The sequence below is a fragment of the Vombatus ursinus genome, unplaced genomic scaffold (genome assembly GCF_900497805.2).
Source record: "Vombatus ursinus unplaced genomic scaffold, bare-nosed wombat genome assembly UNPS02014786.1, whole genome shotgun sequence".
Lineage (NCBI taxonomy): Eukaryota > Metazoa > Chordata > Mammalia > Diprotodontia > Vombatidae > Vombatus > Vombatus ursinus.
The window spans coordinates 50183600-50197408 of NW_020954564.1; the positions used below are offsets into that span (position 1 = coordinate 50183600).

The window sequence follows — 13809 nt, forward strand, 5'->3', positions numbered from 1 at the left end:
GAGAGAGAGAGAGAGAGAGAGAGAGAGAGAGAGAACGAAAGCTCCTGGCAAAATTGAAAGTCTCTTTTTTCACTCTGGCAGACCGTTGGTTCTTTTCCTCTTTGAGGGTGAACACAGCCTATGCTCACGTCCAGAGAGGGGGAAATAATAACAAAAATGATGAAAAGTATTTCTGAGATGACTTTATTTTGATTTGAAGTTTTATATTCTACTTCATCTGCATGGCACAGTGCATTAGAAGGAGCACTGGACTTGGCCTTAGGAAGATCCGGGTTCAAATTTCTGAGACTTACTTTTTTTCAACTGTAAAATGAGAGTAACAATACTTACACCACCTATTTCCCAAGGATGTTATGAGGAAAGTGTTGGGTAAACCTTGAAGTGTTATATAAGTGTGAATTACTACACATCTGAACAGTAGAGATAATACTTATGCACACATATGACCTACATCAGATTATGATGATTGGGTTGGCTATGGGAGAGAGGGCATTGAGTTAGGAGTTTGAAGTTAGGAGACTCAGATTTGTTTTCCCAGGTCAACTGTATGATCTTGAAGCAAGTCCCTTTATCTCTCTGAGTCTCTGTTTCTTCCTCTGTAAAATAAGGGGGTCAGGTTAAATGATCTCAAAGGTCCCTTTCAGTTCTAGCAGAATGTGCTTCTATGAAATGAGTGCTTCTAGCAAGCATTATATAAATGCCAGCATCTAGGTGGGGCATGGTGGACTTGGAGTCAGGAAGATGTGAATTTAAATCCTGCCTCAAACCCATGTTAGCTATATGACCTTCGGCAAACCTCTATTTGTCTCATTCAGTTTCCTCTTTTGTAAGATGAGGATAATAATAGCACCTACTTCCCAGGGTTGTTGTGAGGATCAAATGAGATAATATTTGTAAAGCATTTTGCAAACTTTAAAACACTATGTAAATGCTGTTATTATTAAGTGATCATTAATATGATCATTCTCCAGAATTTCAGCTAATTATTAATATGGAACTGTAGGATGTTGCAGATGGATAAGAGCAGTGCAGGTTTTTGTTTATTGCAGAGGGAGGGTAGTATCTTGGAAAGAATGCTGATCTTGGAGTCAAAATATCTGGCTCTGAGTCCCAACTATGCTATTTATTAGCTTATGTGAATTTGGGTGAGTCATGTCTCTTCTCTGAGTCTCAGTTTACTCACTGATGGTGTTTTGTACTCCCAACTTCAACTGGTTATTGTGAAGAGAGCACATTAGTCTCACCAAGCTTAAGTCCAAAGCTATATGATGACTGCTGCTGGTCTGGAGGCCTGTGCTTGAGACATTGTTATCGGGTCAGCTGCCTTGGCCTACCTGGATTCCTGGAGACATAGATCCTCATGGCTTGGGCTCCTGGACCAGACAGGAGACTCCACCCTCTGCAACTAGAGTGGAAATGAACCAGTGAAAAGACCCAAGGCTCAGGCTTGTTTCTTTGGGGGAACATGGCCTAAGGGATGAAATTGACCCTCAGGCCCTCTCCCCTTAACTAAATAGTGAGTAAAATAGCCCTTTACCCTCAGATATAAATGTATAAAAGCCGCTACAGGTGCCAAGTCAGACTGTTTTTAAGATGCCAATAGTTCTGGCTACATACCTAATGGAAAAGTCTGCTTCCAGCCATTAGGCCAACACAGGATGTCCACATGTGCTCCAGTCCTTCAGTCTCCTGAAAGTCATCCTAGTGTCTTCCACGTGGATGACAGAGTATTTGGTGGTCTAGGTATGCCCTGAACCCTCATTGCACTCAAAGTGCTATAAAAAAAGTGCTAAAAGCTCCCATTTCTCTGGTGCTTTAAGATTTATAAAATTCTTTTCTCTCAACCTGAGCAGTAGATGATACAAAGTATTATTATCCCTTTGTTATAGATTAGGAAACTGAGACTGAGAGAAAGCAACTTGTCTGAAGTTAGAAAACCAATAAGCATGGGATCCAGGCCCAAAATCCTTGTCTTCTAACTTATAGTCCAGCATTCATCCATGCTATATAAATGGGAACTATTGCATGCCTTATTCAGGTCTCAGATTCAGAGATTGTGGTTTGGGGCCCATTATATCTTCATGCCTGCACGTCATGTTTTACAAAGTCACCAAAACAGTCAGTTTCAAATGCCTCTGACCTTACTAAGTGCCTTTCTTTAGATTAATCTCATATGATTTCCCCAGATTCCTTTCTGTTCCCTGGACTATCATTGTCCAGAGCTATCCATGTCAGCACTTCTCATGCCCCCTTGGCCTCTTTCAGAGGTGACTCATCATAGAAGTCCTTCTTTCTTCCTCTCTCCATCCCTTCCCCCTCTCCCCTGGCCCTGAATGTTTGACGACTGTAGGTTGTTTCCTCTGTCCTTAGCAACATATTGTAAAGCACCAATGCTAGGGCTTTGGATTCCTCCAAGAACCTTGTGCTTAGATAGCTGGATGCTCCCAGGGAAACTAAAACCCCATTGCATGGAGCCGTGTTCATAATTCTCTGAAGAATGTTTTTTTCTATGATACTTTGGTATCTGATAGCAGGGATATGTATTGGCAGCCATAGCTTGGAAAATGAAGGAAGGTCTGGGAACTCTACCCTGTGTGGTCAGTGACATGTTCCTGTTGAGTAAAGCTTTTCTTTGGCATTTGATCATAATAACAATACTAATAATAGTTAACATTTATATTACTCTTTATAATAATCATAACAATTGACTTCTGAGTATCACTTTATGATTTGCCAAAGCACTATACATATATTAACTCATTTGAACCTAATAGCAACTCTGTGAGGTTGGTAACATTGGTATGATCTATTTTACAGATGAGGAAACTGTGGCTCATAGAGGTTAAGGAATTTGTCCGCAGTCACACCCAGAGAGTGAGTGCCAGAGGCAGGCTTTGAGCACAGGTGTTCCTGACTCCTAAGTCTATCCACTAGGCCATAGGTTCCCAAAGTGGGCATTACTGCCCCCAAGAGGGTGCTGGAATGATCCAGAGGGGTAGTAGTAGCCTCAGATGTAATTGGGGGGGCATTGAATAAAAATAAAAGGGGTAGGGGAAACATAAGGAAAGAAGAGAAGAAAGTTTTGAAAAACTGTTCATACCATGTTTCGTCTGTTGTGTAACAGTTAAAGTCATAGTCATAGTGATTACATTATTTTTCAAATAAACACACAAAATGCAAATTATAACCCATCAGTGGTCAAGTCTGCCAGCAGGTCTTAACAAGCAAGTGTTGGCAGGCTAGTGTGTTACACATTGTCAGGAAGTCCAGCATGCATTGGTAGGAATATGTGAGTGTAATGACTTGTTTACAGTATGACTCTATATGGTTACGTGGTCCAATATTGTGTCATCAAAATTTCAGTGGAAGAAAAAACACACATCTGCAATAAATTATTAAATTTAAGATGTGTCATTTAAAAAATTATATTTTTTGAAATGATGCAAATTTTAAAAAAGTTAAAGGGTTAAAGAAAGTAGATTTCCAGGGGGGCATTGAGTAATTTTTTTAAAAGGGGGTGGTAGGCCAAATAAGCTTGGGAACCCTGTACTAAGCTATGCTGTCTCTGTGATGTGCATGGCACTTGAAGCACAGAGGGTTTGCTAACCTGGTATTTTTTTGTTACAGAGCCAGATTACGCTCATGGATATCCCAGTATTCAAAGCTATACAGCCAGAGGTATGTTCTTCATGCTAGCAGAGTAATATTCATATGTTTTGAGGTTTTTATGGGGAAACATTGTTCTTGGTTAGTTCTTAATGTTATTGACTAAAAACCTCATATTTCAAAAAGCTATAATTTCATCAGTGTGGGTATACCCCATCTGCATCCCTTTCATGTGTTAACAGATGACTGTTATGAGTTACTCTCTCTATATTTTGTAGATGTCTCTATACATGCATATATGTTGTCTCTCTCAACTAGATTGTAAGTGCCTGGAGAGCAGAAATTATTTCACTTTTGTCTTTGTATCCCCAGCACCCAGTACAGTGCCTGATACCTAGTATCATAGGTTTTTAATAAATGTTTGTTGATAAATTATGTCTGAAAAGGAGTCCATCCTCTGGTGATTGAACCTTTCTATACTTGGCTGGGTGGGGCCTCAGACAGTGGTCACAATAGTTTGTCTCTGAGCCTATGCTTAAATCCTTTTCATCTTGCTCAAATCTCCTAGAACTTGTACCTGGAGCCGGTGAGAACTCAGTATCTCTCTTTGCCACAAGGAGGTATCAAAAGAGGAAGTCATTAAAGATGTGCCATGGTGGTCTCAACGTCTTCCTTGACATCTCCATGAATGCCATTCCACTAGCTTAAGGCTGGGCTGGGTTGGGTAGCTGAGGGAGGCCAGGCATAGCCACATCCTGATTGGGCCCAGGAGATGTGCTGAACTCCACAGGGAAGAGGACTTTTGTCTGGGATCTCAACTTTTTGGGGCTGGGAATCTGCTGCAGACAATACAAGAGGAGCCCAGCATAATTAGGGGTATTTGACCAGGCACCTACACATTGCCACCTCTTTTCCATAGTTTTACTTATTAAAATAATTTCTCATTCTTTATTAGTAGAGGTAACCATTGTAATTGTGGGACATATTTTGGGACAACTTTCTCCCCGAAGAAAATGTTCTCTTATAGTTCATCCAGAATATCAGAGTTTGCTTTGGTTCCACTTTTGGAACTTTTGGTTTTACCCATTATCAGATTTTTCCAAGTATACATGGTAAGCTTGATGCTTCATCAAATGTGAAGTTTCTCCAAAAGACAACGCTCATTCTTTTCTGAGTCTCTTAAAAACATTCCTAGAAATATGTGTACAGTTCTAGATTTGAATTAATGAAATCAATTACACAAGTATAGAAGGAGCAGGTGGTAAGGCAAGATGTATGTGTGGGTGTGCATGTGTGGTTGGTGTATGTGTGTGTGTGTGTGTGTGTACGTGTGTGTATGTGTGTGTGTGTGTTGAAAGATCTGGGGGTATGAGTAGACTCAAAAATCAATGAATCAATGTGTGATATAGCAGCCAGAAAAGCTACTGTGATCTCATACTATGTTAAGAGAAGGATTAAGGTCCAGACTCCAGGAAGTGTTAGTCCTGCTGTTCTAGGCTCTGATTACACCACATTTATAATATTGTGTTCAGCTTTGCCTCCCATATTCTCAAAAGGACACTAGCAACCTGGAATGTGTCCAGTGTAGGACAACAAGGATAGGGAGAGTACAGCAGACCACGCAAGATGAGGATAGGATGTTTATCCTGAAAAAGTGAAGTCTTAGGAGGGGAATATGACCATTTCCTCCAAATATTCGAAGGGAGATTACAGTAAAGATGATAGAAATAGAGCTAGAACAAACCTTATCCCCTTGTTCAGCCCCTTCATTTTATAGATAGGGAAACTGAGACCTAGAAATGTGACTGGACTTACCCAGGATTACAAAGATATTAGGCAGCAGAACTAGGTGTTGAACATAGATCCTCCCTGCTGATCCAATGCTTTTACCCAATATATTGTGCAGCCCCCAATTCAATTAAATTCAATAAATATTTTTTAGAATGGGTATTTACAATGGGATTGGGCTTATTTTTCTTGGCTTAAGATAAATAACCAGAAGTCCCAGAGAAGTGGATTTGGGGCTCAGTATAGGGACACATATCCTAACATCATTAGTTGTCTGACAACAGAATGGACTCCTTTGTGAGGTAGTGAACTCACTGCCCCTGGAAGTTTTCAAGCAAAATATGAATGAGCATTAGTTCTCTAACAAGTGTTAGAGTAAATGTAGTGGGGATTCTGGATCACAAAGGGGTAGGACTAGATGGGCTCTGATATTCTTTCTAGCATTGAGATTTCATGACCATGGTTCTTTTAATGTCTAGGAATGGAGAATAAGTGATCCTTGAGTCTGGGGCTTACGTTTTTGATTATTTTCTTTTTTAATAGTCTGATGACTCAAACTATTTGAAAAGATAGGCTTGTATTTTAATATGATGCTGGACCAAGTGTTTTGTTCATCCATGAATTTATAATTCATTTGTTTTTCATGTGAATAAGCTTGAAACAGCACTGGGTCTGAAGTCAGAGGGTCTGGGTTCAAGTCCCATTTCCACTGTTTATGACCTGTGTGATCTAGTGAAAGTATCCTAACATATCTGGACTTTAATTTCCTTGTCTGTAAGATGAGGGGTTTAGGTTCAATGACCTCTAAGATCACTTCTTGTTCTAAATCTATGATTCTACACAGTAATCTCCTACAGCCCATTACAGACTGAGAAAGAAATTTCCTGTTATTCTTCTTGTAATTATTATTAATACACATTTATATGGCACTTTAAGGATTACAAGTCATTTTTCCCCAAACAACCCCATGAGGTAAGTCGTTAAAGGATTGTTATCCTATTTTACAGATTAGAAAACTGAGACTTGAAGAGGTTAATGGGCAATTGGACAGTGTCTTGGCAATTATCTAGTCCAATCTCCCATGGATTAATTATCAGAATTAAAAATACAACTTCCAGTTACTCTTAGGCTCATGTCTATGGGGAAGATTTATTTGTTTTTATGGTCCATGTCCACAGTAATTCTGCAATTCAAAGTGTAGTTATGAAATGTTTTGTTCCTATGCACACAGTTAGTAAGCAAAATTCTCTAACAATGGGCTGGAAGTTTAGCTCCCAGCCTTGGTCTGGTGAAGGTCTCTCTCTCCTGTGTAGTTCTCATTGTACTCTCATGCCCCAAACAAAGGGATACCAAGCAATATAAGGACAGGATTAACCATAGATGTTTATGAGAAATTATATTAAATCTGGCAATTGTATTCTTTAACAGAATAAAAACACACTCACAATTAAATGGAAATAAGGCAGGGATGCGGTAGGGACCAAGCTCATTTCTTTCAGCACTCTTGCTACTGAAGTGAGTGCCCATGATTACACATAGTCATACAACTCCCCATTTGTCTATTGAGAAGTCATCTCTCATGGTTTTGAAGAGGGGAACTGCGGATGAGGCAAACACTGGCTGTTGCCATCATTGTACTGTTGCCATGGGATGGCTGCCCCCTCTCTCTTCTCCTCTCCTCATACTCCTCCAGAGTCCCCAAAATGTTAGCCCATTTATGAAAAACCTCTTTTATTTTATGTGAAGATTAGTTTTGCATTAGTTTCTTTTTCTTTCCTGAACTGGAAAGAACTACAGATCCCAGGGTGTTTGTAGCCAAAGTGTCCTTTGCCAGAGATTGTCATAGAAGACATCTCACAGGTCATTTAGTCCAGTTTCTGGAATCCTTTTTATAATATTCTCAGTGTTTTCTCATCCATCTTTTTAGTGTTAAGAGTGCTAGTCTAACCCAGTTTACATATTTGGTAAGCAGTGTCCAGGCTGTTGCTTTTGCTGATGGTTAATCATCAGCTCTTCTCTTGAGAGCATTTAGTAGAAGAGAAGTGAGGTACTTTCTAGGAGTTCTGTCCTCATGGAGCAGACTTTAGCCTTTTTTCATTGTTTCCAGAAGCTATAGAGTATAGCAGCATACAAATCCTGCCAGGACACAACTGGACACATCTGTAATAGTGATACAAGATACAACTAAAAAGAGGTGTAACAGCTACTTAAATAGCCCTCACCACCATTAGTTTATCTGGACAATTCATTGGTTTTTAGTGCTGAGTGCTTAGTAGACTCAATAAATTTGTTGACTTGGCTTATGTTTACAAATTGGTACTGTAATATTATATAGTAGAACCATAACCAGTTGTCAAGGATGTTGTTATAGTGTATCTCCAGTTCTTATATGGATTGGACTAGGTGGAAAGATCTGCAGATGACTCATGATTGAACTGTATCTATGCAACCTGTGTGACCCTGGGCAAATAAATTTACAAATGAGTCCTCAGTTTCCTTTCTCCTTCTATAAAAGAGGGTTTTGGACTACTTGATCTCCCAAGTTCCTTCTAGCTCTAAATCCTATCATCCTATTAGTGTGTGACCTTGGTACAGTCACATGCCCTTTCTAAACCTCAGCTTCCTCAACTACTAACTGAAGGGGTTGAATTAGGTAATTGTAAGATCATAGATTTATGTCTAGAAGGGACCTTAGAGGCCATCTGGTCCAGAGGTTCTTCACCTTTTGTGTGTGTCATAGACGCCTTTTGGCAATCTGGTGATGCCTATGAAGCCTTGCTCAGAATAATGTTTTTAAATGTGTAAATAAAATACATAGGATCACAAAGGAAACCAATTACATTGAAATAGTTATGAATATATTAAAATAAAAACAAGTTTATCAGGGTTTAAGAACCCCTGATCTAGTCCAACCTTCTCATTTTACAGATAGGGAAACTGATCCTGAAGGGTTAAGTGACTTGTACTTAACAAAGGTAAAGCCAGGATTTGAACTGAGGTCCTCTCACTCCAAATCTAATGCCCTTTCCGCTGTTCTACTCTGTCTTTCCCCAAAAAAACCAAATGTCTTTCATATTAGCTGTAAAGTCCCTGCAAGCCCTAATGGACAATAAATGTATAACCAATGAGGTCCCTACCTGCTTCAGTATTTTATACTTTAATGTTTAAAACCGCTTTCTTCATCTCCCCCCTCAAAAGAACAACACCTGACTTCCCTTTGCAACATCCCCCATTCCACTGTGACACCATCATCAACTAGTACTAAACTGAGACTTCTTAAGCCCCAATTCCTGCTAGGGTCATTATTTGGTTCCCGTTCTGTATGTCTTCTCTATCTCCTTTCCCTACCACCAAGGTGGGCTTTATCAGTCATTTCCTACCAGCACATTAGGGAGGGCCCACATAGCTTGAGAGGGCCATGACTCAAAGCAGGAAGCACAACCAAGGACAGTTAATGGACTTTATTTAAAGCAGGGCTTCTAGGATGTGATTTTGATGGAGTGAGAATTACCGAGAGGGTCTGTTTTTCTGTTCAGCCACGTTCCTGCCAGTAGCTAGGGTTCAGCTGGTCAGCACTATCCTTTAAAGATGAAAATTTATGATGTTCATCACTACCTGAGAATGGAAATGTTGTCTGACATGACGGCGGCCCGTTTTGACGTCCTGGGGGCCTGCCCCATTTCAAGAGCTATAAGAACAAAAACATAAGACTTGGAGGAAGCCTTGCAGACGATGAGTTCAGGGTTGGCGGAGAGTAAGGAAAATGCAAGTATGCAAACATCACACTGTAGCTGCCCAATTTTCTGGTGACTAAAACAAGTGACTGATTTTATCGGGACTTGGCGGGTTAACACAGATACAGGGGCAGTGTAATTGCTCACAGCTGTGTTTAATTTCCATGTTGTGTGAAATTCCTTATGGCATGGGTTCTGAGGTGCTTTGATCACTACTAGCATAGCAGGGTCTCACTTCATGTGAAGAGGGGAGCAAGAAGCAAAGGTGAGAAGGCCTGTTAGGAGGTGGTTGCAGAAGGCCAGGCAGGTGAAAATGAGAGACTGTAATAAGATGGAGGTATTTGGAAACACAGAGGAGAGGATGGATAGCAAGAGAAATCATGGGGAATGATAATAATAATTCCTATTTCTGTCGTGTTTTAAGCTCTCCAAAGTGATTTCCTCAAAGCAGATCTGTGAAGTCAGTGGTATTAGCATTATCCTCCCCATTTTATAGAAGAGAAAACTGAGGCTGAGAAGGTTGAAGGGTATTAGCCCAGCTCATGAAGGTAGTAGTTTTTAGTTTTAAACCCAAGTGTTCCTATTCCAGGACATGTATTCTTTCCATGCCGCTGTGCTGCCTGAATATTTTTCGGCTATTTGAGAGGTGTGTGATGACTTCAGTCTGATGAAGTTCAGAGGAAATTTAATAGTAACATCTTTTGGGGGAGTGTTAGGGAGGGGGCAATATTTGTCCAATTTGGTATCGTGTCTTTCCCTTTCCCTGGAACATTAACCATCAAATAAATTCACAATTACATAGAATTCCCAGGGTATGGAACTAAATCCTTCACGTGTCAGAGTTGAGTTTAAAATGTCAGAACTGTTTGTATCATTAATGTTGAGGTTGTTGAATCACTTCAACAGAAAACTGTTCTTAAAACAGGCTTAAAAGTCAGACAGCAGTGTCTGCTCTCTTCCTGGCAGGGGATCCACGAGCACACAGCACTCAGCACTCAGCAACATACTGACCCCCGCTGCCTTTGTAGCTGAACTCCTCCAGCCTCTATAAAGAGAACACGGTGATTTCAGACACCTATGGTGCCTTGGCATTCTCAGGGAGAGAAGTGATTTGGAAGCCAGTGGTCAAAGGGTATATGAACTAACAAATTACTTCTCTATGTTTTGCACATAGTGGGTGCTTAAAGAGTGTTTGCTGAATTGAAAACTCACAGGTGTATTCACAGTAGATATCCAGTAAATATTTGTTGATCCAAATTCACCAAGCATTTATTAAGTATCTGCTGAATACAAGAATGCTGTGCTAGGTATTAAGGGAGATATAAAAGAGTAGCTAAGATAAAGTCCATTGCCTCATGGAGCTCACGGCCTAGTGTGGGGATATGGTACTAAATTTGATACCTAATTCCTAATAAAAGCCCTAGAAGGTGTATATGTCACTGTAGCTCTTGTGCTTCTGTGAGATCTGAAGGGAAAGGTTGTTACTGACTAGGATCATCGGGAAAGCTTCATGTAAGAGATGGCATTTGAGTTGAACGTTGAAGGATATAGATGTAGAAGGAGAAGAAATCCATTCTAAACATAGAGAAAAGGATGTATCTGGGGGATGGCAAGTAGTTCAGTTATCGGCAATGCAGAGTCTCTACAGGGGAAGAAAAAGCTGAAAAGATGGGGAGGGAGAAGATTTTGAATAGCAGGCAACAGAGTTTAACTTTTATTCATAAGGTAATAGATAACTTCTAGAGATTTTTGAGTAGAGGAGAAACATAACCAGATCTGTGCATAAGAAGGACTAGCATGGCATCATGTGAAAAAAAAACATTACAAGGGGAGCCATTGGATTCCCCTATTGATAAGACTATATTTGTTCCTGGTGTTGAATTGCTTAGTAGTGCTATCTACTTAGGTGGCAAAAACTTTCTTTTCTGGGTCTTCAGACCCAGAAACCATTTTGCATGAATCACAACTGTCTATTAGGTAAGGAAACCAAAGGATAGAGAGAAGGACTGGTTAGACCAGTAGGAGAAGAACCAAGAGAGAATAGTGTTGTTAAGGCCAAGAGAGTATCCAGGAGGAGGGAATGGTTGATTTTTTTTTTAAAAAATTGCTGTTTTTGTGAAACATTCTAGCTTTTATCGCCTTCCACGGCATGCAGAATGAGAGTCCCCTTTGGATCTCCTGCACTGATGGCAAAAGAATGTAAGTAAGTAAGGGCAGTAAGAATGTCTCAGTAATAAAACTAGAGTGCAGTGCACCATTCTGAGAGCCACATTTTGGGAAGGACTGTGACAAACTGGAGTGTTTCCAGTGGAGGGTGGACCAGAATATAGAAGGAGACTGAAACTATGAATGAGGATCTCTGGAAGGAGCTGGGTGTGCATATCCTGGAAGAGAGAAGATGAGGGAGCCATAATTGTTGTCTAGAAATATCTGAAGGGCTTTCCCATGGAAGAGGGACTAGATTCATTCTAATTGGCCCTTAACGGCAGAGTAAAGAGCAATGGAGGGATGTTTCAGAGAAGGGGGGGGATACAAGAGAAAAATCCCTCATAACAACAGCTGTTCAAAAGTGGAATGGGCTTCTTTGGGTAGTGGTGGGTTCCCAATCACTGAAGGCCTTCAAGTGGAGCTGGATGGCTATTTGTCAAGGCTACTGTAGAAGTGATTCTTGCTTAAGTAGGAGTTGAATGATATGACCCAAACATGCCTTCTAGCTCTGAAAGTCTGTTTCAAAAAATATGTTTACTCCATATTGGTTGTTTCACAATTACATTGTATTCAGATCATTACCCAATCCTCCCTTAACATTGAAAACAGAAAACAAACACTCCACAGTAACATCATTTGGACCATGTGACTGAAACTGGCTGGGCTCTCCCTAGCATTCATTTTCCGCTCCAGCTGACTCCACCCCATTTGGCTTACGTCAGCTCTGGCACTACCCCCTGGCCCAGAAATATATGTCTTAATTTATCAGAATGTTCCTGTGGTACTTGCAGACCCCAGTAACATCATTTTGCCTACCATTATGCCTACACAGAACCAATTAATGACATTAGGATGGGGATGGGGTGGGGCGATGTGGGGGAGTCCCTGTAAGGACAGGAAGTGTTCCTTTTGAATGGTAATTGTCCCATCTGCCCATGAACCCTGCCAAGCTCTGCAGGATAGGCAGGCAAGGGGAGGATCTATGTTTAGAGAAAAAGACTTAGTTGAAAAAATGCTTGGCAAAAAAACAAGAGTTTCCCAAAAGCTTCTGAGGAATTTCTATTTTAATCCTTCATTATAGCACTGACCCAAGGACAGTTGGCCTTTGTTTGAATGTTTTGGGTGTTTAGCTTAGACTGATGAGTTAAAAGAATGGAAATTTTGACTGTCGTCTTTTTTTCTTTTTGTAGGTAATTCTTACTGTGCTAATGACCTGTTCTCAGTACAACAGGCCTCAGGCTCCCACAGCAGGAGATCTCCTATGTCCAAGGGAATTGAGTTCTGCACTACCCTTAGAGTACACCACAGAGGCAGCCTACTGCTCAGGCAGGGCTGGTCCTAGCAAGTTAGAAAGAAAAGTCTGAAACTGACCATGGTGTTGGTGAGGCAACAATCTTCTCCATCCTGGTTACTGGAGCTTAGAGATGTAATGGAACACCGTGGAAAATAAGGCTACTTATAGTCAAGTGTCTTGGGTTTGAAACCTGTTTCTGCCATTAATTCACTATGTGATAGTGGGCCAGTCATTTATGGCAGCTAGGTGGTGCGGTGGAAAGAGTGCTGTCCCTGGAGTAAGGAAGATTTGAGTTTAAATCCAGTCAGATAATTACTAGCTGGGTGACCCTAGGCAAGTCACTTAATCTTTGTTTGCCTCGGTTTCCTCAACTGTAAACTGGAAATAATAACACCCACCTCCCAGGATTGTTGTAAAGATCAAATGAGATAATATTTGCAAGGTACTTAGCATAGTGCCTGGCACATAGTAGGTGTTAGAAAAATGTTTGTTATTATTATCATCATCATTATCTGTTATGAACCTCAGTTACCTCATATGCAAAATGGGAATGATAATGATTACACGATCTGCTTCATAATATAGGAGCAGAGGGTGCTGTGAAAACCAAAAGAGATAATATGTGTAACTAGTGCTTGAGAGGGCTGGTGCTTAAAAGTTATTTGGCAGGCTTTCAGAGGAGTGATTTGGCTTAAGGGAAGTAATAGTCTGGCCCATTGGCAGTGCTGACACAGCAGAGAGAGGAGGATGGGGAACATGTTGCTCCCAAGAAAGAACAGTGTTAGAGGCAAGGAAACAGGGCAAGACAAACTGTCCTTTCCCCGGTGCCTAATGCTCCACCTTGTGTCATATTCTCCTTGGCCCTGCGGTGACTTTTCCCATTTTAGAGTAAGCCTTGCCATGAATTTATTTTTACATCTCCTGCCTTGCTCTTGGATTTGGTTAAACTCTAGCTTGACTCCAGGCAGCATCCTGTTGACTATCTAGTATCATGATAGATAACTCTCACGTTTAAACTCCAGTGGCTCCCTGTTATCTCTAGGGTCAAATACAGACCTCTCCATGTGGCATTTAAAGCCCTTCACAACCTGCCTCCCACCTACTTTTTCCAGCTTGTATTCCTCACCTTCACATACTCTGAGATCTGGCCAAATAGGCTCTGATATTCCTCACATGTAA

At 40.7% G+C, this 13809-nt stretch overlaps 1 protein-coding gene across 5 annotated transcripts in view; it reads left to right on the forward strand.

The window, feature by feature from the left end:
* LOC114047106 (ras-specific guanine nucleotide-releasing factor RalGPS1) overlaps window positions 1-13809 on the forward strand; it is a 490091-nt gene that overhangs the window by 15558 nt on the left and 460724 nt on the right. For all 5 annotated transcript variants that reach the window (XM_027867842.1, XM_027867839.1, XM_027867838.1 and 2 more), the window contains exon 3: window positions 3628-3678. In XM_027867842.1, coding sequence (XP_027723643.1) covers window positions 3628-3678 — 51 coding nt within the window. The remainder of the gene's footprint in view (window positions 1-3627; window positions 3679-13809) is intronic.